Genomic DNA, 26054 nt, shown 5'->3' with positions numbered 1-26054 from the left:
AGCAAAGCGATACGGTAGCACGAAAGCTAAGTCGTCATTCATTGAGAGTGTTCAGTCGTCCAAAAAGCTCGAGCCCTATGACACGAAGAAGGAAATGGCTGCATATCTGAATGGTGTGGTCGAGGCATCCAAATCCAACACTGCCCGTACTGTCCTTCGTGATCCCGTATCAGCGAACAAAGGGACCTCATACGTGGGACAAATGTCACCGGAACTCCCTCAAGACAAGCTGGAATATTCATTCTTGGCTCATGAACACACGATTTTGGAGTCGAGGGAAGTGTTGGCGAACGATCCCATCAACCCCAGTTCAGGGGAAAGAGACAAACGCGCGCCCTTGATGATGCCAGCAGCACCCAAGGAGAACGTGAACGAAAGATCAGCCGAGCCTCCTGGGTGCTTCTCCAGCAAGCTCAAAATCACTTCTATGGGAACTGATGCTTCTGGAAGCCATGCCACTAATGGCAATACTGTCAAATTCCCCCCACCCGGGCTTCCGATACCTGCGATACCTATGGATCTCGCAGCTTCAGCCGAATACTTTCCTCATGCAAACTCGCGGTTGGTCGAATCAAATACTTGGTTCCATACCGATAACCGTGGAGAGAAGCAACTCCGACAGAGAGTCCGGCAGATAGCACGAGAAGATGTGGGAAGACGCATGAGACTTAGAGGGGATATTTATGTTAACAGAGGGGATGTGGCTGCCGTGCAAACTACCGTGCTCTTAGGGGATGTGATTGCCAATATTCAGTCCTACATTGGCCGATCTCGTGGAGACTTTGCCGACTTTGGGGATGTGCCACCGCACTGCTGCGAACCTAGCCACGGTGGACGTCGCAGCTATTTCGACCGAGACCCTTCTCTGGACCAGTTGAGATTCCCACCAGGACGGGCTACCTTTGACCGTCCTTATCGACCTTACGGGGGAGCCGCTGAGGCAAAGCTGCTGGGGTCACGCAGGTTGCAGTGATTTTGGTATCATAGCCATCAAGGCCGTGGGCACTCGGACTCTCTATTGAGCTAACTATCTCTGTGTGTGTTCTTTTAAACGCATTCATTGGGAGCAACTGGAATATGTTTCATGATGCTTTTGCAGAAAAAGAGCTCATCTGGGGCTTCAGGTTACAGGCAGATTTCACGAGCTACTACATATAATGCGGCTGGACTTGACCCTCTGCGGGATAAAAGTGCATTTTCCTCTGTTTTTTTTGTTTTTTTTTTTCTCCTCCTGTCTCATCTCAGCCGGGTTTTCTAATATCCTATTCGCCCGGTCTTAGGCAACTAGGCCGCAGAGCAAAAGGTTTTCAACTTTCCCCGATTTTATGTGTACTTCTACAAGTTTTACAACGATGTTGTGAGTCATACAGCAAATGATAATATGTTTATTTTTGAGCCGTCTCTCTCTCCCATGCTTCTCAGGCCTACCTAGACCCCGGAGTTTACTACGGGGACCATAAGTCTGCATGTTAGCACACCGGATCTATGGGCTGCAAGGTAGAGCTCGTTTGGGCAACAAGATTATAATATACTCCATATCTACCTCGGTCAATCACTGTAGATTACATCGGTACAACGAAAGAAAAAGTACATCCATGAAATATAGGCAAGCAGCAAAAGAAGAGCTAAAAAACAGACACCTTTCAAACACAACGACCAAGTAACGCCTCATTCATGTGTGCAAGCAAGCCATAAGCACAAAATGACGCAGAGAAAAAAAAAAGAAGAAAACGAAGAAGGGCCTCTCACAATTTGTGCTTCATGACGCATGTCTGAAATCATTGCATGATTCCTTCCATTCCTAGCCAGATGTGAAAAGGTAGGCTGGGTAAAGAAGAAAGGGGAAGAAGAAAAAAAGGGATGATAGAAAGAAACAACTAATTGAATATATGCCAGCAGAACGTTTGGGGAATGTGCTAGCTGATAGAATCTGGAAGAAAGGTATGGAGAATGAATAGAAAGAAATTGTACCGTTAAGCCGTAGTTGCGGGAGGAACGGGGGGAAATGTTGAGGACAAGCCTCGTGCTGTAACCCTTTTAAAGCTTGAGTGACAAGGTAGGATATTGCCATCAATCCATAAAGGGGCGCAGAATGTAATTGAAATGGGAGACGAAGAAATTGATTAGAGTATGCCACACCATACCTAGCAGGCGACCAGGTTGATGTGATTGTCATGAAGGGCCGAGCATGCGAGGAGAGTACGGTGAGGATGGAACGCGGTGCTCGCAATGGGAGAAGAACGATTATGGTGAAGGAAACTCGAGTATGGCTCGAAGGTCGACAAATGAGTTCCATCGACGTTGAATGTCTTGACCTCATGGCGGTTCGTGCCACTTAATTTGACGTTAGTCCTCGATAGCAAAGTCACATATCAGGGACGACTTACACAGTGAAAACGGGCGCGTGTTCGTGGACGCTCAGAGTTCGCAGCGTATCGCGGGTGGCGTAGATGGTGGAGATCGGGTCGTTCATTCGAAGATCCCACAGCCTGATCTCTCCGTTTCGGCTACCGGAAACTAGTTCTCGTACGCCACCACGCTGCATGTGTACATTTGTGATCCACTGCTTATGTTCACGCCATACTTTGACCATAGATGTTGTAGGCTTGAGACGCTGATCAAAGACGCGGATGGCACCATCACCGAAGCCTGCAATGAAAATATTGCCTGCAACCTGGTCTGAAGTCAAGGATGTGATACAAGAGCCCGATCGTGCGGGAATATCCTATACATATCATTAGACAGTCCTCTGACAGGGGAAAAAGAGGCAATCGTACGTTGGTACAGACTTCCGTGGCTGCGTTCCACACCCGGATTACTTTTACGTCACCTGCCACAAGTGCTTTGCCCTGTCCCTGTTGCCAGTCAAAGACAAGACCGGCATTCCGGTTACTGGGAATAAGTTCTGGCAAGGCGCGGAAGGCAGTGACAACCTCCACTCCCTTGCTGGACTCATAATTCCGGAACACCTTGAGGATGCCGTCTGAAGAGCCGGTCATCAACAGTGCCTGGTCATCCTCATTAATGTATCTTATTTCATTAATCTTTGATCCTGGAGGGTTTCCATTTGAGAACCGATTCAGACGTCGGTGACGTTGCCAGTCCCAGATACTAGAAATGGTCAGCGTACCGAAAGATAACTATGACTTGAGAAGCCAGGAAAGGCTATATAAAGGACATGTCTTTTATACTCACGAGATCGTATCCCTATCGTCAGAAACGGCTAGATGGTCTTCGAATTGATGGAAACACATCTTCATCGGTTGAGCATCATTTGTCAAGAGAGAGACGGAATGATCCCAACGGCTACTGCCTGCTTTGTCCTTCAACGGCTGGGTTTCAGCGATGATTTTCTCGTTCCGGCTACGTCGCCATAGACGTTCATTGTAGTCCGCACTACCGGGTTCGTCGGGTTCGTTCGGCTTCATCTGGGGTTCCCGGAAATACTGAGGTGGGGTAAGAATTTGCTTCACAATCTTGTGGGATTTACGTTTGATATCGTCAAGGAGTTCTGGGATTACCTCTGTGGACCAATCTAGGAATCTGCTCTTCAAGGGTATAGCGGGTGGAGAAGATGGATCTCTCGGCTCGAAACCACGTGAGGTTGGCGTGGGTGCTTGATGATACGCTCCTGTGGGTGCCATTTGGTCGTTCACTTCGGGAGGTCGTGTCCATTCCGGAGGAGCGCGTCCGCGAGGGGTCATCGGCATTCGACTCTTCGACTGTGGTGAGTTCTTCAGAGGGGAAGAAGGTCGCTGGTCCGGGGTCGGACCACCAAAGGCGAGGTTCTTCAGCGATGCGGCGACGCTGGCAGTCCTGCGCATACTCAAAGAGAAGTATCCTTCCTGTTTCGCAGGTGACTGGGACGGGGGGGTTGCAGGCCGTGAGTTCTTACTCTCTACTAGCTCTGCTGCTTGTGGTTTTTGAGATTGCAGGCGATTAGTAAGGTCCATGATTTCGTCCTTGAGCTTTACTGTCATATCAGCCATAGGAGATTGCAAGAGTGCAAGATGCATGTAGTCAACGACGATACTACCATCTTGAGCAATGTCAGGATGTGGATCGACGGAAAGAATGAGCAGTTGCTTCCAGATAGTCCCGAACGTAGTGTTTCGTGACAGTGCTGCCTTGGGGGACGCAGATGATTTATCCATCACAGCACCGTTCAGAAAGACAGACTGCGATTTCTCGTCTCGTAGCCGCTCAAGCAACGTCTTCTTTTCCTCTATCAGCTCCTCATACGCCGCAACCAGGAACTTATTCTGGTATCGCTTCACGAATTGAGAAAAGAAGACCAGGAGCTCCTTTCTCACCAGAGCACTTCCATCCGCGGCCATTGGTAGCACTCCCATTGCGATAGTTTCCTCGATCTGTTCGACCTGATCCGTTAGGTCAGGAATGCCGAGGAAGCTGGTCAGTGCGTGAAGCACGGCAGCTCGAACCTCTGGAACAGGATCGAAATTGAGTTCGCAGAGCCGAGTTGGAGCAGCGCAGCGAATGCCCATCCATTTTGCTTCCGGGAAGTCCAGCCAGAGCATACTCAAACAAAGGCAAGACCATTGCCGCAGCAGAGGGTTCTCTACATCTGTGAGGTGCTTTAGACATGCATCGAATAATTCTGGCGAAAGGCAGACGTTCTGTCCTTGTGGATAGTTCTTGCAGAATATCGAAACGATGAATGCGCACATGGCTCTATGCTCGCTGGCGTTTCCAACAGGTATGGGGGAAGAGGGGTTCAGAATGTTGATGAAATAATGGATGCCATTGTCCTTGAGAAGATCATTCTGCACCGTATGGTCGACAGCCATGATCCTTGCCCAGATGAAGACCATCACAGGCTTTAACTCCTGCGCAGCGGACTGCAGTAGTTTGACAACGTAAGGAAAGATACCGATGCTCAGAGCTAGGTGGACCGCCCACGGCCCAAGATCTAGAAATTTGCTGAGGAGGATCAACGCTCTCAGTCGATGTGCCTGACTCAGAAGAACCTGCAAGACAATCGGAAGCTGATCCGGTGGATTCTTTTCCGTGGGGCCGGATGAGAGATAAACTTCGAAGGCAGTGAGCTGTTCAGCGAAGAACGTAGAATGCTGGTACTCATAATGCCTCCGCCCTTCCTCATGATCGATCAGGGCGGGAAGCTGAGCAAGCACCATCTCGATAGCCAGGTCCCAGCTCTGCCACAAGGGGTGGTTGTGAGTCGGTGGTAATTCAGGGGAAGACATCGGGTGGCACTGATAAGCCCGCATGATACGTTCACTCAACAGAAAGTTTCTGAAAAGAGCCGCAACCATGAGGTCTTGACGAAAGAGTTTCTTGAACAGAGCTCGCGGTAATGTGTTCCATGCAATAGTGTCGGTTATTGCGGTGAAGATCCAATTCAGCTCTCCCAGAGGACTTCTTCGATCCTGAAGACGACCAGGGACTCTGAATTCATCCACAGAGATGTTGCTCTGAAGAGGATTTTGGAGGATAAAGTAACGAAGGGCAATCTCGATGGGAGTTGTCAGGCAACATGTAAAAAGATCCGCTGGAAGGTCAGGATTCGTGGGGAGAGACTCATTCTTTTGGCAAGCTGCTAGAAGTATGCAGTCACCGTAGTTCTGGACAACTGCATTAGGATCCCTTTTCTTTGCCTCTATGTTTTCCTTTTCATGTTTCTCAACAAAGGCATGAAAGTTGTAGAGAATATTGCCTGCATGAGAAACATCAAATACGAACAAGCTAGGGCCAGCAAGCCAAGACTGCAGATCATATAGGGAGACTGGGATGTATTGGGTGTAATTCTTGTTGAATACCCAAATCTCGCCAGATTGCGTCGGCAACGGAACTCCATGACCGTTATAGTGAAAGAGCACCCTCTCGTCCTTTGCATTACGACGCAGAGAGATGCAAAATTTCTTCGTTTCATCCACCGAAGGATCGAGGTATTGCTTATACCTGGTTCTTAAGCTGAGAGTTTCATATTGCTCTTGCAATTTCTTCCCGATCTGCTCCATTATCTTGTTCTGTCCACCCGTTGTAGAAGAGGTAGGGTCGACCCAGCACTCCAGCTTAGCACTAGGGTTTGTCTTCACGACGTCTGGAGGGTCAACACCGATGTTGAGGCAAATGGCCAGGGCTGCAGAGACCGTCTTTAGGCGATCCCGCATCCGCCAGTCCTGGCTGGGCCAGCTTCCCACTGGGTCCCTCGGGATACCGTCTGTCTCATGGCGCTTCTCCGTATAATACATGTAGAAGTTCTGCAAATATCAGATTTCCCGCCCGTCCCGAAATCTCATTGCAGAGGGTTCTTTGATGTGCTCACCGAATGAAGAATTTTCAAGTATTCGCTGGAAGTATATTCTTCCTGCCATCCATGCCTCATTGCGAAATCTTCTTCTTCATCGCCCGTTGCTGCCTTATCAACTCCCAACCTGGGACCATAGTCACTCTTCGCCCTCTTCAGTGTTGCTGGTCGCCCACTGTCCGATGCGCGATCCGGAGTGACGGTGGGAGGGCTGCCCGGAACCACAATTGGGTTCTCCCCTGCGGATGAGCTCGTTGGCCTAGACTGCGGCGGCGGTAACGCATGCATAGTGAATGACCTATGATGCCCTTGTACGGGCGCAGGAGATTCATCGCGCGGAGGAATGTAGGTCTCCAAGTCCGGACCGAACGCTACTCGTACGGACTTGTTTTGTTGCTTGCGCGGCTCAGCGCCATTTGTAGTTGCAGACAGCTGTTGCTGCCCAGTAGTATTCGGTTCCATATTCAGGCTCGGATCCCTCATGATGAATACTCGTTCATGATGTAGAAATACGAGGCAGGCTAGTCAAGTCGTTGACAGGGAGCAAAACGAGCCTAGTAGAGATAAAGGATATCAGATAAGTACCATAATTATGGATTCAGGTACATCTTTATAAGGGTCTGGTATGCTGGCAGATTAAAATCATGGCTCACCTGATTGCTCATATTACAGTGTGCTCTGAGGGCCTAAAGCTAGCACCGATACTGAATGCGGGCGGCTAGAGGCGTATCAAGCCTGACCCAAAAGCCCCGCGGGATGAGTGGAGAGAAAGGCTCAAAGAACGCAGAATCTTAAAGCAAAGGTCGTGCGCATGTCAAGCGCCCGCTGCCAGCAGCACAGCCGTTAGAGCTCTCCCGAAGAATTTGCTGCTGCGTGCTCAATAGAACATAGACTTGCAGGGAAGCATAGTAAGACGTTCATAAGCTCGGCGGTTTGTCTTGGCATCGAGATTACTTACTCGGATAAATCATTGGCCCGGGGCGGTAAACGCCTGCGTCACTGAGTTAGCCGCCTGGGATATAACGCTCACACCAGGATGATATTTGCCAGAAACATTGTATCACAGTTCAGCTCTTTCAAGCAGAGTTGTTCTTAGTGGTCTTAACAGGAATCCCACGCGCTTAGAAGACCTGTGTGCTGGACGAAAAATGTAACCATAAGGAGACAGAGAAGGGAGCTTTGAATACTATCTATTAAAAACTTACCTTGCGATAGACACACCCATTTATTGTCTTACTAGGTGCGCTACGGCTAGGAGGGGCCGTAGCAAATAATCATTGAGCGTAGTGACCAAGCTGGCTGCTCTGACTAAGCTGGCTATTAGCGCTAACGCGCTGGCGCGCTGGCAAAGCCTAGCAGATAGGTTAATTGCTTAATCAAGTAATTTATTAGGTTTCTAGTTAATAATCATCATAAAGAATCATTTAATAGGTAAAGCTAGTTAGTAATTACCAGATAATATAAGAAATTAAAGCCTATAGGCAGAATAGGCAGAAGGGGGATAAGTAGGAGAAGAATAGATAGGAGGGATTTAGCTATTATAGTTAATATCTTAAACAGACCAATAAAAAGCTAATATTTAAATAGAAGAAAATACTTTTAAAGCGAGCTTTTATAATAGCTAAATAGGCGATAAAAAGTAGGGGGTAAGGACTATAAAGGGTATAAGTTAATTAATATAGACGCGAACTTATATAGGAGGTTAGGAGGAGTTATTTTAATTTTCTAAATTAGAAGGCAGTAATACCTAGCAGTTTAAAATATACTAGTTATCCTACGGGGCGCCCGCGCCAGACTGTAGCAAAGACACCGAGCGCTTATTACTAAGCAAGCTAGGAGCATGTAACTTAATATTAGATTTAGAGATTCAGTATATACAGGATAGTAGACTACATGAATACCGCCTTTAAACCCCCTAGCCAGGCGTGTTATATGTAGAATAATGGGATAAAACCTGCCATATAATCTGGACCGGTAGTCTAGTGGTATTCGCACCGGACCGCCGCCTTTTATATATGGGGAGATGATGATTAATCTAAACCTATAAGACCTTAACCCTATGATTTTAAACTATTCAAGCTGATCCCTAGGTCAGATTATCTTTTTTTATGTCTAGGCACATTATATCATGTGTAAAACATGTAGAAACATGTTAATTTAGGGGAAGGAACAGACCGGAAAAAGAAAAAAAGATGAAATCTGAAGCTGGATTTGAACTGGTAACCTTTCTATTGCCAAACTGCCCTAATAGGCAGCTGCTGTAGCTGGGGCAGCTGCAGCCAGTACTGTTATGGCTAATATTGCTGCGGCCAGTGCTGCTGTAGCTAGTGCTGCTGGTATGGCTGGTGTTGCTACTGTAGTTATAACAGAGCAGAGGGGCTGATAGAGTAGAGGAGCTAACGGAGTAAAGGAGCTAACGGAGTAGAGGAGCAGTCTCAGACCCCCCCTTTAGGGGGGGTTCGAGGGACTTAGATAGAAACTAAGAGGAGCAGAGGAGGTAACGGAGCAGAGAAGTATGTTGTTTAAAAATATTAAGCTGCTTATTAAATAATGCTTCTATTAATGCCGCTAGAGCTTATTAATTGGAATATTAGTCTTTATTACTGAATAATAAGTAGAATAAGCGTAACCTACTTTCTCTTTTAATGGAGCAGAGGAATAGGCCTACTAAGATAATTAGCAAGCTGCAAAGGAATTAGCTAGGTGCTCTAATAAATTGGGCCTAAGCTAATAAGTTAGTAATAGCTAATAGAGAAATAATAATATAGCTTATTATAGGCTCCTAGCAGGTTAATAATAACCGCCCCTATATATAATATATTTGCTTTTATATAGATCTTAATAACTTAAAACAGGGGCTACTATTTTAGGTAGCCCTCGGCTATAGAATCTATAAAAGAAATAACACATAATAATAAAAGAAGCAAAGCACAGCGAGGCCTATAGGTAGGTAGGCTTACTACTGCGCTAGGGAAAAGAAAAAAAAAAAAAGAAAAGAAGAAAATAGGAGCAGATATACCCTTTTATACCTAAAAAATAGGATATAAACTCTCTCTCTGCTGTAAATCTGAGGGGGAAAGAATATAATTACTTTCTAGGTAAATCTAAGATTCTAAACGGGAAGGAACGCGGCAGGGGTAATAAATAACACTAGTTACCAATAACAGAAGGAGGCCTAATAGTAATAAGAAGGCAGTAAGGGAATATAAAAGCGTGAAGCTATAGTAGAGGATAGGAAGGGGGAGAGGAGATAGGGAATTTAGTATAAGCAGCGGACGGCCGGGGTGCGGTATTATAATTAATATTAATATTCTGAATAGACTAATAAGAAGCCAGCATTTAAAGCAAAGAAAAACAATTTAAATTAGAGTATTTAAAATAGCCTAAAATAATGGCTCCTAATTAGCTAGATTAAAATTCCGATAAATTCTCGTCTCCCAATAATATATCTCCTCTACTCCCAATATTATATAGCTCCTCCTTTTTATCTTCCTCTATTTACTTTACTCCTAGAGCCAGTATTAATAGTATAAAAAGAATAAAAGGATTGGGCATAGGATTAGGTAGAGGAGAACCTCAATAATATTAACAACAGGAATAAATAGTTAGTAACTATAGCTATAAAGGAAAGGAGATATATATATTAATCTTATTGCCGTTTTGCGTCCGCTAGCCGGTCTGTCTTATACTTATTAATTTACATATTAAAGTACTATAGATTAAAGGGCTCCTCAAATAAAATACTAGAGAGAGTCTTAACCCAGGAAACTGCTATATAGTTTAAGCTAGGGCTAAACTCCTTATGCGAGATATTTAATACAGCCTGGTTCAGCGTTATACCCTAGGACTTATATATGCTAATAGCGTATGCCACTACTACTAGGAATTATATATATAAATATTATATATTCTTAATAGTAAAGTCCCTGTATAACTAGAGCAAGAGAATAATTAACCTACTCTTATTATTTGTAGAATAAGATAGCCTGCTATAGTAATTAAACCAGACTATTAGTATAAACAGAGGATGCCTGTAATAGTCCTTTATACCCAGATCTTACCTAATATTATAAATAATACTAAAGGAGCTATTAATTAAATTATATTCTACCTAAATATTCTCTATAAGCATAATCCGGGCATTAATAGATAATTAAAGCTCCTGCGCTAAGTTACTAGCCTTATTATTCTTAACCTTATTAATAGCTATGCTATGCCCCTAATTAAAGGCTGTAACCTTAATAATAGGCCGCCATAAATTATATATAACCTTATAATTATATGCGCTGACTAACTTCCTAGTAGGCAGAATTTATAAGATATTATAAAACTAAGAAACCTCCTCTAGTACTGCCGCCGCAGTTTGTATAAGTAATAATTCTTAGTCGGCCTAATTTATATAGTTCTTCTGGAGATAATCTAGGGCCCGCTTAAATTAGATAGAGATCTTATTTATGCTAGATTACTGCTATATAGTATTTAATTAGATTATAATATTAAAGCGCTAATATAATAACTGCCCGATTTTATCCAGTATTAGATAGTTAATATATACCTTAAATAAAGGCTTTGCGGCTACTGGAGGCAACTAGAAGAAATTACCCGCTAATATAATATTTAGACCCCTAAATAAATAACTGTTACTAGGGAAGATCTCCTAATATTAGTAAGAAATCTATATTAGCAGGTAAAGACCTACTATTAACTTCTTATTAATAATTAAATAATAGATCCCTATAAACGCAGCCTATAGGCTTTGCCGGCTTTATAAAGATAATAGCTAATAGGCTATAGGCAGCGCTATAGGCAGGCGAAAGAGGCTATAAAGGGTTTTCTTATTAATGTTATAGGCCGCTACCCTAATAGGGGCCGCTTAGAGGATAGGAGACTTAAGTAGCTATCTCTTATTAGCTATATTTACTAATACAGATAAAATCAGCATAATAATATAGGATTTGCCTATCTTAGCCTTTTTATCTAGGTTTATAAGCAGCTGCGCGGGGTTATCTCTATTTAAGTAATATATATAATAATCTATAATTAGGTTATATAGATCCCGCTGCTTAGGTTCTAGGTTATTAAAATTAGCCGATAAATATACTGCGATATTTACTAGGAAATTAGTCTTATATATTGCCCAGTAATCCTGCGGGACTATATATTGCCTGATATAAAAGGTCTAGTTATAGGCGCAGTCGATATTACGCTCTCCTAAATTATTAATATCCTTTAATTAAATATCTAGGCTATATATTAGCCCCTGAGCTGCCAGAGCCGCCTATAGGAGGTCCTTTTTATTAATCTAGACAAAGTATTTTTCTAATAAATTCTCTTTATTATCCTCTACCTGCTAGTAGAAGTCGTCCGTATAATTATTATAAGTTAAGATATAATATTTATAGGTAGCAGCAAAGCTCTTAAATATACTAATATTACTAGTATTTAGTAAATCGGCAATACTCTAAAAGGGATAATATAATATTATCTTTATCTGCGCAAAATTCTTTATATCTATCTTTAAGTAGATAGGCTTATACAGTAATACCCGCGGCTTTACCCTAGGGTACTCTTTAGTTTATAGGTCAGGCTAAAGGTTAGACTTATAAAAGAATTATAGATAAGTCTAGTTATTAAAAGCTAGACTAGTCTAGAGTATATACTTCTCTAGCACTAATTTCCCCCTAACTGGCTTATTATTATTATTATGCTCTAAAAAGTAATAGAAGACTCTTAGTAACTCCTAATTGCGGCATTTTATATTAATAATATCCTAAGTCCTGTATTGTAATAGTAGATCTAAAAATAGATAATAGACTTCTTAAGCTAACTAATCTTACTTAATTATAGTGCGGTTTATTAGCTTTATCACTGTTAATAAAAGGGGATTTACTATATTTAGGGTAAGAATTATCTTGTCTAAGAAATTATTAAAGAAGCTTATATTTTGCTTCTTCTTAGTAATATACTTAGTAAGATAATATAATACAGCTGCGCTTCTAGTATAGGGGGCGATATTAGTATTTGCCAGCTAGGACATAGAGATAAGATAATTATATATATTTAGCATAGGGTTATCGCGCTAAGGGTATAGATAGTAGTATTTATTTCCTAGCAGCTGCTTTATAATAGACTTATCTTAGCAGGCTATAGGGAAGTAAAACTAGTAATATAGCTCCTTTATCTCTTTCTACTAATAGAAGCAGTATTGTTTATTGTAATAATAGCGCTAGACCTAGTTTACTATAGTACTTAGGTAGCTTACTGTATTTAGTAGGTCCTTGAATAGGAGAGATATTAAAGACCTCTTATCTAGCATAGTACCCTAAGAACTACCTAGAAGCTTTATAGTAGAAATATAGACCCCCTACTATTAAGTAAAAGAATCCTAAATTGCTTTAAACTAGTTATAAGTAAATTCTGGGCAGGGGGTATTAGGCATCTAATAAATGCTATAGTTATAGGTTAAACTATAACCCTGCTATTTATACCGGTCTTAGATATTAATAACGCCGAATTTCTTCTTAAGCACTTTCTCTTTAAAGACTATATACCGGTAGTTAAACTAATAGGCTATAATGTGGGGATTATCTCGCAGATTCTTCTATAAGATCCTAATACAATCTAATAGGAAACCGGTTAACTAATTATTATAGCGGGATATATAGCGCTGTAGATTATTTTAATAATAGTCTGCTGTAAAGAGTATTAAGAATAGGTGAGGAGACCTAAGATTAAATATAAAGGCTATAAGCTTATTGTAATACCTATTTTAGTATAAAGTTATGCCGCGAAGGGTATTGGAGAAAGAGAAAACTCTCTTTAATAGAGCCTTAGTCTCTGATATTCTCTTCTGCAAGGCCTGGCAAATCTCTTTTATAATTAATTGCTCCTTGCAGTTCTGCATATTATAAGAGATATAGAATTTAGCGCGGGTCCCTACCTATTGCTATATTAAGGTATTAAATACTATATAATAGAAACGCGGGTAATAGGCGAATTGTCTATCCTTATACTTTATTAAATAAGTAAGGTAGTTCTTGTAAGATATAGTTCGAATTTAGGGGGTTAAAAAATTAGCCTTATTAGTAGGAAATAGTGTTAGGAATACTAAGCTTAGTAAGGGTTAACTGCAGTTAAATTCTGGCAAAGGTATGCTTTTAAATAACGGCAGCGATATATCTAGAATAGCTTTATTAAACTATCTACTAAGGGCCTTAATTTTAAACTTGTCTAGCAAAGTATCTAGAATAATAACTGTCTTAATTATATCTAGGTTATTATTTGAATTATTATTAGACTCTATTATAGGCTTTGCGGACACCTTAGAAATAATTAATTAATCTAATATAGAGTTATCTTTAGGTAAAGCCTGTAATGCTACTGGATTAATCTTAATGTTGCAATAGCTAAGGTAGTATTAGCGCAAATACTGCAGCTATTGCAGTATGCAGTCGCGCTAAATATAAAAATCTTATATGAATTGCCGGTTCAGGCAAGGGTCGGCTAATATGTTTAAAGGGCAAAGTAGGATAATATTTAGCTATAAGGGAATAAGGGGTAATTTATTATAGACTTTGCCTATATTCTACAAGAAATTAATTATATGGCTATTATATTTATACTGCTAACTACGGACCTAATATATTTTAATAAAAATATAAACGCGGGCAATAAGTATCTCTTTTATCTATATTAGTTTAGGAAGAAACTCTAGCAGGATACCTAGATCTATATGGTTAGCTGGTCTATATAGAGTAAGGTTATTATTAGCGCGGAGGTCTCTTGCACAGTGTTTATAAATACTATTATAATTTATCTTTATATACTATTGCTTAAGATAAATATTATATATCTATATTATATTCTCCCTTATCTTAGTATAGAAGCCGCAGAGGCATTCTTAGTCTTTTACAGATAGGGCTAGGTCACCGGGCAATAGAATAATAAAGGGTAAAGGAGGATCCAGGGATAGGAGAGGGATAAATGTAGGTAAAGATAATAAATAGGTAGGTTTTAGCGTAGCAGTAAATATCCCTTAATAACTATTATTAGGGAGCCCTGGACAATATAGGTTATAGATATTATATTTTATATTGGATAGATTATAAAAGAAGGCTATAAGTAACGCATGCTTACTATAAGTATAGTATTTTAAATTGTCTATGGTAATTATAGTGTTAAAGGAGGGAGGATTAAAGGCGCTACTAAACACTAATAGAGGGTTAAACTAAGAAACTAAGTCTTTTATATATTTAGCAGTCGCCGCGGATAGGATAGGAGAAGATACTAAAATATAAAGAGAAGGAATAGGAGTAAGTTTATTACTAGCACAATAAGCGGCTTAATAGATATATTAAATAGCAGTTTAATGCTGCTGGGCCTCGGCTAAATCCTTATTATTAGAACTATATATACTGCAGTAATAAAAAGTAGGGGAAAAAGTTAGAGCTATATTTAAAGCAGTATCTAGAGCACTTCTTTTAAGATATATTCTTTATGCTAAAAGGGGATATTAGTAAGAATAATAGTAATAGAGAAAGACTTACTTTACTATAATACTCTAAGCATTAAGCTGTAGGTATTAAATGCTAAGAAGAGATAAATTCAGATAGAGGCAGAAGCCTAGCGCATTAAGTATAAGTTTATAAAGCTAAAGATATAACTAATAGGCAAAATAATAATAGGAAAGTAAGCTTAGAGGGGTGTAATTAATTAAAGCTAATGCGAAGTTATATAGGAGCTTAAAAGAAGGAGTATTTATATATATAAAAAGGGAAAGCGGTAAAAAAATATATAATGGCTAAACTATTTAAACTAATTAGAAGGAGGCTTGGCAAAAGATCGTAAAAAGAAGTACCCTAATTTATTGCCTCGCTAGCGCTCGGCGATAATAAATTAAAGGTTATATAACTGTAACTCAGAATAGACTAATTAAATCAGAGATTATGTAATTGTAACTTAAAACAAACTAATTAAAGGGAGGCAGAAAAAGTAGAAAAAAATTAAAAAATTTTTATACCTAGTATATTGAAACATTTCGCTAGCGCTCAATAAACATTTCACTAGCGCTCAATAATCAGAAGGCGGTAATACGCAGCAGTTTAAAACATATAACAAATTAAAGGTTATATAACTATAACTCAGAATAGACCAATTAAATTAGAGGTTATATAACTGTAACTTAAAACAGACCAATTAGAGGGAGGCGAAAAAAGTGGAGAAAAATCAAAAAATTTTTATACCTGGTATATTGAAACATTTCGCTAGCACTCAATGATCAGAATTCCATTTTACTTACAAAGAATCACATAAGTTTAAGCATAAAATGGTTTCTGTCCATATGTGTTGACCTATCCTCCTCGTCTGGCATTTAAATCAGACGGATACAATAGGTATAGCAATACACTTGCATTCTAAGTTAATAACTCGATAGTATGTTAAAAAGAGAGAATACTCGCCAAGATTTAAATATTTTTTCGTGCCTTAATTCACAGAACAGGAGGCTTAAATTACAGCTCACCGTTCTTATCTTTCAAGGCCTTCGACAACTCAAGATAACATATCGAGTTCGATTCCTCCGTGGGGAAGTAACATGCCACTGAATCTCCTACTAGTTACCCTTGGTCACACTCCATATTTACTGCCTGTCTGCCATTATTGATAGCTACGGGCAGTATTGCCTTTCCACAAGCGGGATTCGGGTAAGGCATACCGAGAACTCCCAATGGCCCCAGAAGCTTATTTTTATGTATCACATACGTGGGAAGTTAGCCAACCGATGCTCCAGATACTACGTTCTGGTCTTTCTATGCGGAGAAACTATGGCCTTTACCATTTAACCCTCCTCGCTGTATTAACAAAGGAGAGTTAGTTAACTACTACGATCAACTTAGCATACCTCTGAAATCTAATGAGACATCCTAAGCTTCTTACGGGTATAACTACGTAGTTCGAACTTCGATTATACAAAGCGGTTCATTTATGGTCTACACCACAGGAAAGTTTAATTACATCAGCTGAAGCTCTGGATCTTATAGTTATCACCTTATTCTACTCGACCCAACCGTTGACATGGACCGACAACTCGTCAACGGCGGCACGGCACTAGAACAGCGTAGACGGGAGCATCTGGAGCATCGGATATTGTGAGTGGACGCCCCGACATAGGCCCCAGCAAAGATCATCGCGCTTAACCGGCTCTGATAGGAGTGCCCCAAACCCCTTTTCCCCTGGCCCCGGCGGCCCCTATACGAGCTCATGTTCTGCTGGGAACGCCTCTTATTTTTGATGCACGAACCTCACAACGTTCCTTTTTTGGAAGCATACTCGTTATTGTGATAAGTGATCGGCTGGAGAAGTTCGAGCAGGTCGCGTTTCCACATCAGTTCCGTCACGGCTCGCACGAGGCGGATGGATCTGTGGAATTCGCCTATCCTTCTGGGCCGCTTTCTTCATCTCAGTCCGTAGCTCATCTGCGTAGCCAGCCACGGCCAAAACTCATCCCACTATCTACTCCGTACTATGAATTTATTATGTTGTTGAGCCTGGTTTCTTCGTATTTGGCGCATCCGGAGAGTCAGCCGGCGAGCCAGTTGGCGTTGAGATGGGTGTGGGTTTCCCTTTCCAAGGCTCCGCGCCATCGTTACCCCTTGATCCTCTTTTTTATACTCTAGATATGGTATACACCTGCTCTTGCTTTTTCCCCCTCCCCTGTCCATAACAGGTGCTTCGGGTACAAAGAGCAGCGTCGAAGATCCCGCGCATAATGGTGGGCGCGTCTGTTGTTGCAGTTCATGCGGCCTCCAAAGTCATGAGCCCCTAGAAATCCGGGGTGCCAGAGAATTATCTCAAATTCTGAGGCTGGTGGACACCGATCAGAGGTGATGGTGGCCCTAGGAATGCAGGTGGTCCGGCCTCTGCCGACGGCACAAACAGCAGGACATTCCGCCCAGCATTTCGCAGTATGGCAGCAGTGAGACTGAAAATAGCCCTAGCTACAGTATTACAATAATCCAGCGAACGTCGTGTTTTGGAAGAAAAAAGTAGAGTCCGTGCTTTGTCGCAGTGGCCAGGGCTCACAACATGCTGTAATGAATGGTATTCTTCTCCGGACAAGTAATTAACCTGTGGATTATTCGCCTTTTGGGCGGATCGTGGACCCTTGGCGCTCCTGACCCCCTAACTTAACATGACCGCCTGGAAAGTTTGAAACGCCGGAGCCCGTTCTCTATGCCCCAAAGCCTTGACGTAAACGCCTGCATGATTATTATTATCTGACCGATCTGGAGATTTTCTTTTTCAGCATAGTTGCCCATTATTATTTGCTTTCTGTACTGGTCTGTTGTTTAATGCGTCTGCAGAGCTGCGATTGACAGTTGTGAGACCGATCAACGGTAGGGTCTGCGGTCAAGTTAACCCCAGAGAACACGGTGCGGACCTCCGTATGGGAAGTCGGCTTTGACCCTCCCCGACAAGACAAGACGCTGGCATCAATCCACCCCGTCGAGATTCCAGATTTTACCCTGGTTTAATTACTTTACTCCAGTTCTCCGATGCTTCTCCGTACAGATTAAGCTCGTCTTGTCCTTTGTCGTTCACGCTCGCGCGGCCCTCCGCCCTTTCATCGCTTCTCCCTGGAGGATACACCGTGCAGTTGCTGGTCACAACCGGCAGAGAAATCTGCCTTTTTTCCATTCGTGTGACTTTTTTTTCGGTCCATTGCGGCCTTCCAGTCTCTCGTTTTAGACGACCGTTTACGACCTTACCTTAACGATGGCGTTCTTATTCAAATCCAAGAAGAGCCAGCAGCAGAATGCTAGCCTACCTCCAGCGACCCGGAATATCCACACCTCGGAAGGCGCACCGTCGAGTACATCGTCCGGATCAGTCAATGGGTCGAGGGACCGAGAAGGAGGCCCTGTGCAGTCACCTACTCCCAGTGGTAGTGTGAATAATTCGTTGAGCTCGGTGGCTGGCGTCAACCCGCCAGATGCGCAGCGGGTGCGGCCAAGAGCAGAGTCCGAGTCGCAGGTTGGTCTCATTCGATGTTTTGCTATCTTCTCTCGAGGAGAAACATTCATGTTTTCTCCTTCTTTTTGACTCTGGGAATCCCTATAAATGATCCGGTCACTGATTTTCAGCGCAAGGTACCACGAGCTCAGCAATCCATGAATGGGACCCCGTCTCCCAACAGCAGTCCCAATGCTGCCTTGTATCCTTGGTCACAACGGAGGTTGAACTTCTCGACGCCGCAATCGAACCCTTTTCCGCGTTATGGTGCGGCCGTCAACTCTGTCGCCTCGAAGGAAGGTGATATTTACATGATGGGCGGTCTAATAGACGGATCAACGGTTAAGGGAGACTTGTGGATGGTAGAGAGCAGTGGCGGAAATCTGTCTTGCTTTCCCATCGCCACGGTCTCAGAAGGCCCTGGACCCAGGGTTGGCCATGCTAGTCTTCTCGTGGGTAACGCTTTCATCGTGTTTGGCGGAGATACGAAGATGAATGATAACGACACTCTGGATGATACATTATATCTTCTGAATACTTGTATGTGTCGAAATCGTTTGATTCTGGATGCCTGCTTACATTGACTATTCAGCTTCTCGACAATGGTCGCGCGCTATTCCTCCCGGCCCGCGGCCCTCTGGAAGATATGGACACACCCTCAATATTCTCGGTTCCAAAATATACATCTTTGGTGGTCAGGTTGAGGGCTTCTTCTTCAACGATCTCATTGCCTTCGACCTAAATGCTCTTCAGAATCCTGCAAATAAGTGGGAGTTTCTCATCCGGAATAGCCACGACGGAGGGCCTCCTCCTGGACAGATACCTCCCGCGAGAACCAACCACACGATCGTGAGCTTCAACGACAAGCTATATCTGTATGAGATATACTTTTAAAATCCATTCTATGGCATATGCTAACTTTCTTTAGATTTGGAGGCACAAATGGCGTTCAATGGTTCAATGACGTTTGGTCGTATGATCCCCGTACCAATCTATGGACCCAGCTGGACTGCATTGGGTTTATACCTGCGCCCAGAGAGGGCCATGCCGCAGCTCTCGTTAACGACGTTATGTACGTGTTCGGCGGTCGCAGTGATGATGGTACGGATCTTGGTGATTTGGCAGCATTCCGTATTTCAACCAAAAGATGGTACTCTTTCCAGAATATGGGGCCGGCTCCTTCTCCGCGATCTGGACACAGCATGACTACCTTTGGCAAACAGATCATCGTTATGGCTGGTGAACCCAGCTCGGCTCCTCGAGATCCAGCAGACCTTAGCATGGCTTACGTGCTCGATACCTCAAAGATCCGTTACCCGACTGATTCACAGAATGGCGAAAGGGGACAAGGCATGAGGAAGATGAGCGGGGAAAAGCTTGTACAACAATCCGGGCGAGCCTCTCGTGAGGCTCAAAATACACCAGATCAACAAAGGAGAGGGCCTCCAGGACGCGAAAGCGTTCTTGCTGCCGCTAGCGGCAGACCTTCTGAATCTAGCCCAACTCCAGGAGCAGCAGGATCTCGTCTACCACGGGCGTCGATTGCACAGGCACCCCCCTCTGGGCCGCCGCCTCCTGGTCAAGCACCTACACCTGTACCTCGAGGAGCTCCATATGGACCAAATGCTAGAAGCAAGACCCCAACAAAAACAGACCGCCCGTACGGCCCCGCCGTAGACAGGGTTCGGGCGATGGAAAAAGACAGACAGTCACCAGTTAACAGGGACTCTCCCAGAGACGTCAGGTCGGTACAAGAGCAAAGCCCGATATCAGCTGGACGACGGACCCCGACCCAACAACCATCTAAACTCTCCGCGAAAGCCATGGAAGCTGGCGAAGCAGCACCCTTGGTGAGTGCACCGGCCCGGCAACGCTCTCTTCGACAAAGGCAGCGGAACTCGATGGACAGTGTAGATGAAGCTGTGCTTGGAAGGCAAGGAAGCATAGACGGACCAATTGAGTCACGAAGCCATCGAAATTCCAGAAGCCTCGGGGATGAGCCACGTTCTCCTAGGCTTACTCCTCATCAAGAAGCCCTAATAAAGGAGCTCGAAGCGGCGAAGAGTCGAAATGCATGGTATGCGTCAGAACTAGCGCTTGCTAGAAAGGCCGGTTACAGTCCAAATCCCTCGGGCAGCCCTGCCCTGGACGAACGTGCGACGGATGCATTTGCAGAAGAAGACCGTCCTCTGATCGAAGCATTCCTCGCAATGAGAGCTGAGCTTGCAAAGATGCAAGCTACTGTTGATCGTCAAGCAGCTATTGCCTCGAAGCGAGTAGCAGAAGTGGAGCACCAGAGGGACGCCGCTATCAACGAAGCAGCATATGCTCGTGCGAAACTCGCAGCTCACGGTGGAAGTCAACGGAGCACTCCGCAGCCTGACAGCTCGTCTCGCGAGCCTGATGAAGCAGGCTCTGAGCGTGCAACGGATATTAGCCGACGGTTAGCTCTTGCACTTGCCTCTCAGTCTGAGCTTAAAGGTAAACTGGAAGCGATGTCTGTTGAGCTACAGCAAGAGAAACGTGCTAGAGAGTTGGCCGAGGATACAAATGAGGCTTCCAGAAAGAGGCTAGCGGAGTTAGAAATGCAAAATACTGCCTTGGAGCTAGAAAGTTTACGAGCGGAGCTCCATCAACTTCAGACTACATCGAGGGAGGAATCTCTGCGTCGCTTTGAGGCAGAGGCTGCAATGAAGCAATTAGCTATCGACAAGGAAGAGCTATCTCACAAGCTGGATGAGGCCTCTGCGCGATTGAAGGATCACGGCGGCAGTCTTGGATCTCTGCGAGAAGCAGTAGCTGCCTCAGCCACGAAATCCGCATTGTTAGAAAAGCAACTCGTGGAAGAACGTGACCACCGCGAAGGTCTAGAAAAGAAACTGTTGCAACTTCGGGCGGAATATGAAGAACAAACCGCGGAGCTTGATAGGGCCACCCGTCGGTTGAAGGATGCCGAAGAGCTTGCGGAAAGCCACGCCCGTGAAGCGGAAACCCATAAAGTTGCGGTTTTGTCTGGTCTAGAGCGTGCTTCGTCATTTGATTCAGACAGTTCCATGAGGTCGCTGGTTGATCAGCGTGTTGTTGTTCTCCAGACTCAGGTCGAAAGAGCGAACCAACTTGCAAAGGCTAACCAAGCAGCTGCCGATGCAGCAGCGGAGAAGCTTCGACGAGCGGAAGAGCGAATTGCTGGACTGGAGGCGTATCAAGAACAAGCTAGCAGGGAAGGCTTGCAGCTTCGAAGACAACTGCAGACAGCAATGAAAGAGAGCCAGACCCTTGCTGCTGAAAACAGAGATCTTAAGGCCCAAATCGAGAACCACCAAAGAGACGCCAATGCGCTTGCCATTCAACACAGTGCCCTCAAGGATCTCCTCAGCGAACGCGGGGTCAACATGTCCGACAATAGGCGATCTCCAAGGATGGATTCTCCTGGATCTCGCTTTGGAACTCCTGAGCAGAACCGTTTGCGTGAACTCGAACAACAACTTCAAGCTAGCCTTAAGGCCCACGAGGAAACAAAGAGCGAATTCGAGTCCCGTGAACAAGAAGCAGACCGCGCATACCGAGAGAAGTTGGAGCAGCTGGAAAACGATTACCAGTCTGCAGTTCATTACGTGAAAGGCACTGAGAAGATGCTGAAGCGCATGAAAGACGAACTTGCCAAGTACAAAGTGCAGACTGCCAAGCTCCAGTCCGACCTAGAGAGTGCCCAGAAGGATTTAGAGCGCTCTCCCAGCGCAAGCGTTGCTGCACCGGCCGACTGGGAAGCTGAACGTACGATGCTTCAGAAGTCTCTGTCGGGCCTTCAGGAGAACATGACGTCCTCTGTGTCCAGGCTTGAGGCGCAGGTGGAAGCGCTTCAGACGGAGCTAACACACACTCGGACCGAGAAGAACCAGCTATACTCTGAACATCAGACCGCCAAACAGCAGCTTGTCGAAACTGTTGAGAGGTTCCATGCTGAGCTAGATCAACTGAAGAGAGAAAACTCTCTGCTTGAGGCACGTGCTATGGATGCTGAGCAGAAGGTTACCATGCTCCTTGATCAGGTGGAGACATCTGTTGGCAACTACCGCCGTCAGTCTCAGCACGGCAACGGCCTGAACGGGCTTTCGCGAACGGTCAGCAATGCCTCAACGGCGACAATCGGCGCCGGGACCAGACCGAGAGCAGATAGTGCTGTGTCCCGTGACGATTCGGTCCTGGACAATCGAGGCTCTATGGCATTGGACTCGCTTGCCAGCGAGCTCGACGCCCTCCGGAACCATTGGGAAAGCACAAATCGCAACTACCGGCTCAGTAATCAGTATGATTTCGACCGAACACCAACAAAGGAAACCCACGATGCTGGCAATTTGACCGACAGTCTCGCCAACTGGAGGCGCAGATTGGAAGAAGAGGAAGTCCGAGCAGGGGGCGCAGCGAACGCTGCTGCCGAGAGGAAGAAAGCGATTAGTCCCGGCCGGTCTCCCGTCACTGAGACGAGTCCAGCCGACGCTTCGAACATGATATAATTAGCTATGCTTCATTAGCGATCCGCCTTGACGGGCACTGCCAGCTCCCTGGCATGCTATGACTTGACGTCTTCTTTGCACGTCTTCCTTGCACGCATAAAACAATCTTTCTTACGATTCACAATACGGACACAGTGGCCATAGAATCGTACCTGTATTCACACGTTGACCATTGTCTATTTTCGTTTCTGTTCTTTCCCTCTTTCCCCGGGGTCTTCATACACTCTATACAGGGTTTACTTGTGGGTGAGCCTTGGGATCTTTTATACCTTTCTTTTTTCTTCATCCACTGCTTATTTTTTCATTTTGTCGCATGACGGGTTATCATGGGGTATACCATTTCAGCGCTCCTATTCTACCTTTTTTTTATCTTTATTTTTATTTTTATTTTTTTTTTTCACTTTTCTCATGAATGGTTATTCTCTTTTCTTCCGCCATACCCATGCGGACTGTTTAACTCTTGCGTCTTACTTTTTTTTTGTATCTTCAAATTTGTGGTTGTATGATTACTACGATGTTCAGGGTGAAGATCAGTCTTCTCTGGGCTCTTTTGTCAATTTTAATGCTATCGATCGGAAACAGTGGTTGCAGGAATAAATATCCGCTTTCACTCTGTATCTTGATCCGTTCTTCCGTGGAGAATTATAAGTCTAGCATTTTCTTGGCTTTCGTACTTCTCTTAACGTTGTGTCTCAACTGTCAATTATTATTTCCTAGAATACCCTTCGAATATTTCTCCTTTGTGTCTTTTTTTCGAGTCAGTTCGTTTTTAACCAATCAAACAACGAGATAAGTAGCACATATCATGTCCCAGAGTATTATAGTAGGTAGGACACATTGCACCGTCTTTCCAGGTCTGAAAAATCAAAATATTAAATGAATAGGGGAGTATGTATAATGACGATGGTGGCGGCGGGAAATAATTCAGTGGTTGGTGTGCTCGATGCACGGCGGTGTAGAAAGGCCCTTGCAGTCGTTATTTATGAGAATAATACTGTTCCTTCTGACCCTCTTGAACAAGGCTGGGCTTATAGTGGAGACTCTTTTCTTTTCTTTTTTTTTTCTAAAATTAAGGTGCCTGAGCCTGAGCCTGAGCTCTGAATCCTGAGACCAGTATTGGATTATGTGAGATGGGATTAGGAAGGTGCGGTGTTAAGTTAGTTAAGAGTCGGTTCTTAGATAATTGGGATGTCTTGTTGATGCAATTGAATAGATGAGACACGGAGGCAATTGATCGTTGTTTATGGATATCAATTGCAGTGTTTGGAAGAGTCTACCGTTGGGAAAAAATGAAGTATAACTATTAGTTAGTAGTTTTACTTTACAATAAAGAAACATACCAGGTTGGAGAGGAGGGCAATAGCTTGATGTGGCGATTCGAGGAAACTCATTAATTCACAAGATGCAGGCACGTAGAGTTGACAGCGCATTGGATTAAGTTCCGGGCCTGCAACTGCAGCCCACTAGTTTCACTTGGAATCCCAATTTTCCTGTTCCAGAAGCAGGCAGGACGATGCTTCTTCGCTGGCAAATGCCCAGTGGAACGGTTCTGCGGCAGCCTGGTCAGGATGATATGCAAAGCCAACTAGCCGGTCGGGAACTAAGGGGATTAGATTATGTATTTGTTTTGTCTATCTAGGTGGCCAACGGGGAGAGCCGCTTGAAGACGTTGCCGGAGTGAGGCAATTCAAATTATAGTATGTGCTTTGGTCGGGCCGATAATAATAATGATGATAATAATAATAATCATCGTCATGGAATGTGTGTCATTAGAGGATGGCTGCTGCTGTGGTGTAAGATACTGACTTGTATTTCCCAATGGCATCTGCACCACAGTGTGAGATATGTGAGGCAATTGAGCTGCGGCACTTGTATATACTGGTTACTTCACATACACAAAGTGGCTCAGCTCCCGCGGAATGACCACGAGGCTGGCAGCATGCATTATTGGGTAGTACAGCAAATCCATTGAATGCATCTCTCCCGAGTAGGAATTAAAAGTCAGCAGAGTGATGATAGGAAGACGGTAGATAGCCCCGTCAAGAAGCCCGACAACGCAAGCAAGCGGGGTATCAAATTAGTATGTACCATAACTATCTTTTTGCGGCAATTATTAAGTTTTCTGTCCAGATCCTTTTTGCAAGGTTCAGCGGGAGATTCACCGACCTTACGACGTACTAAACTATTATTATTGTTATTTATGTTAGTGAATTCCTGCCTTTCCCAGAGAGAGAGATTGCCGGCGTCTGCCCGGCTAGCCGCCCGATCGAGTTCCTTTTTATTCCCGAGACTAGAGTCCATTTGAGTATTATTAGAGACAACCAGGAGGCAGATCGGACGATAACGGCAGTCTCATCGTGCGTGCTTTGAAACACATCGTCTTCTACACCCAGCCCCCAACTCGCTTAGAGGGAGTATTAAATTCAGGCGTTATTTTGCTGTTGGTATCTGTGGTTGGGTTGGGTATCGACCTGGAAGCCGAGCCGATCGCCGATCTCACTGAGGTTGAACAAATCCAGTCCGTCCAGCGGTCGACAGGAGCCGTTGACGAATCCCTTGTCCTCGTTCTGCTTGGAGTATCTATGGTATCAAGCGGGAGGCAAAACGCAGGGAGGACAGATGCGGTATAATCACATCAATTCCATCTCTAGATTTGCCTCAGCGGGTGCCTCGGTCAGCTGGGTGGCTGCGCAGTGGCATTGTCATTGTCTGTGTCCGATGGTCTCGCCATCTGTGCAGGACAGCAGATAATATTCACTAGAGTATTGGTATATAGTGACCATGATAACAAATAATACCATAATAACTAATACCATAATAATAATAATAATACTCCGGCAGAATGCTTCTCATATTATTGTACTCTTAGATAGGTTAAAAGGGGGCGTGGAGCGAGTGAGGCCCAATCTTACCGTATCGTCACGCTAGGTCCGCCGGCTCCTGCCTCTCGCTAAGCGCTTCCCCCCTCGCGCCCTTCACTCTCTCTCTCTCTCGCTCTCCGGGCGGCTTCACCGACTTGCCTCATCGTCTTCTTCTTCCTCTCTTCCTCTCCTCCCCTTCTCGCTCCATCACCACCTTTGATTATCAAGGCTCTGCCCTTGATCTTCTCTTCGTTCCCTCTTCTCCTGGCCCCTGTGCTTCCTTCTCAGTGTGGTCTTTCATCCACGGTTGCTCCTGGCACCGTTCCTTATCGATCTTTGTCCTTGATTTCCCGTCGTGACCCCATCTCGTCACGGTCGGCT

The 26054-nt window shown here is 44.3% G+C and overlaps 5 protein-coding genes across 5 annotated transcripts; 2 read left to right on the top strand and 3 right to left on the bottom strand.

The window, feature by feature from the left end:
• Window positions 1–2144: 2144 nt before the first annotated feature.
• Window positions 2145–6772, bottom strand: C8Q69DRAFT_395662 (putative meiotic regulator-interacting protein; the record flags this gene model as incomplete). The annotated part of the gene is made up of 5 exons (XM_028627701.1): window positions 2145–2334; window positions 2388–2725; window positions 2778–3111; window positions 3196–6242; window positions 6308–6772. The coding sequence occupies 5 exons, from the start codon at window positions 6770–6772 to the stop codon at window positions 2145–2147; spliced, it is 4374 nt and encodes a 1457-aa protein (XP_028489822.1).
• Window positions 6773–11186: 4414 nt separating this feature from the next.
• Window positions 11187–11435, bottom strand: C8Q69DRAFT_397094 (hypothetical protein; the record flags this gene model as incomplete). Its single annotated transcript, XM_028627768.1, has 1 exon — window positions 11187–11435. A coding segment is annotated over one exon (249 nt), but the record flags the coding sequence as incomplete, so codon positions are not given.
• A 687-nt stretch (window positions 11436–12122) lies between these two features.
• On the bottom strand, window positions 12123–12317 carry C8Q69DRAFT_397127 (hypothetical protein; the record flags this gene model as incomplete). Its single annotated transcript, XM_028627769.1, has 1 exon — window positions 12123–12317. A coding segment is annotated over one exon (195 nt), but the record flags the coding sequence as incomplete, so codon positions are not given.
• A 5744-nt stretch (window positions 12318–18061) lies between these two features.
• Window positions 18062–22812, top strand: C8Q69DRAFT_396336 (putative cell polarity protein; the record flags this gene model as incomplete). Its single annotated transcript, XM_028627732.1, has 4 exons — window positions 18062–18319; window positions 18436–18838; window positions 18891–19173; window positions 19227–22812. The coding sequence occupies 4 exons, from the start codon at window positions 18062–18064 to the stop codon at window positions 22810–22812; spliced, it is 4530 nt and encodes a 1509-aa protein (XP_028489819.1).
• Window positions 22813–23245: 433 nt separating this feature from the next.
• On the top strand, window positions 23246–24084 carry C8Q69DRAFT_453906 (hypothetical protein; the record flags this gene model as incomplete). The annotated part of the gene is made up of 1 exon (XM_028629666.1): window positions 23246–24084. A coding segment is annotated over one exon (270 nt), but the record flags the coding sequence as incomplete, so codon positions are not given.
• Window positions 24085–26054: the final 1970 nt, after the last annotated feature.

Source organism: Paecilomyces variotii (genome assembly GCF_004022145.1).
Source record: "Paecilomyces variotii strain CBS 101075 chromosome Unknown C8Q69scaffold_1, whole genome shotgun sequence".
Taxonomy (NCBI): Eukaryota; Fungi; Ascomycota; class Eurotiomycetes; order Eurotiales; family Thermoascaceae; genus Paecilomyces; species Paecilomyces variotii.
This window is presented reverse-complemented; position numbering and strand designations above follow the sequence as displayed.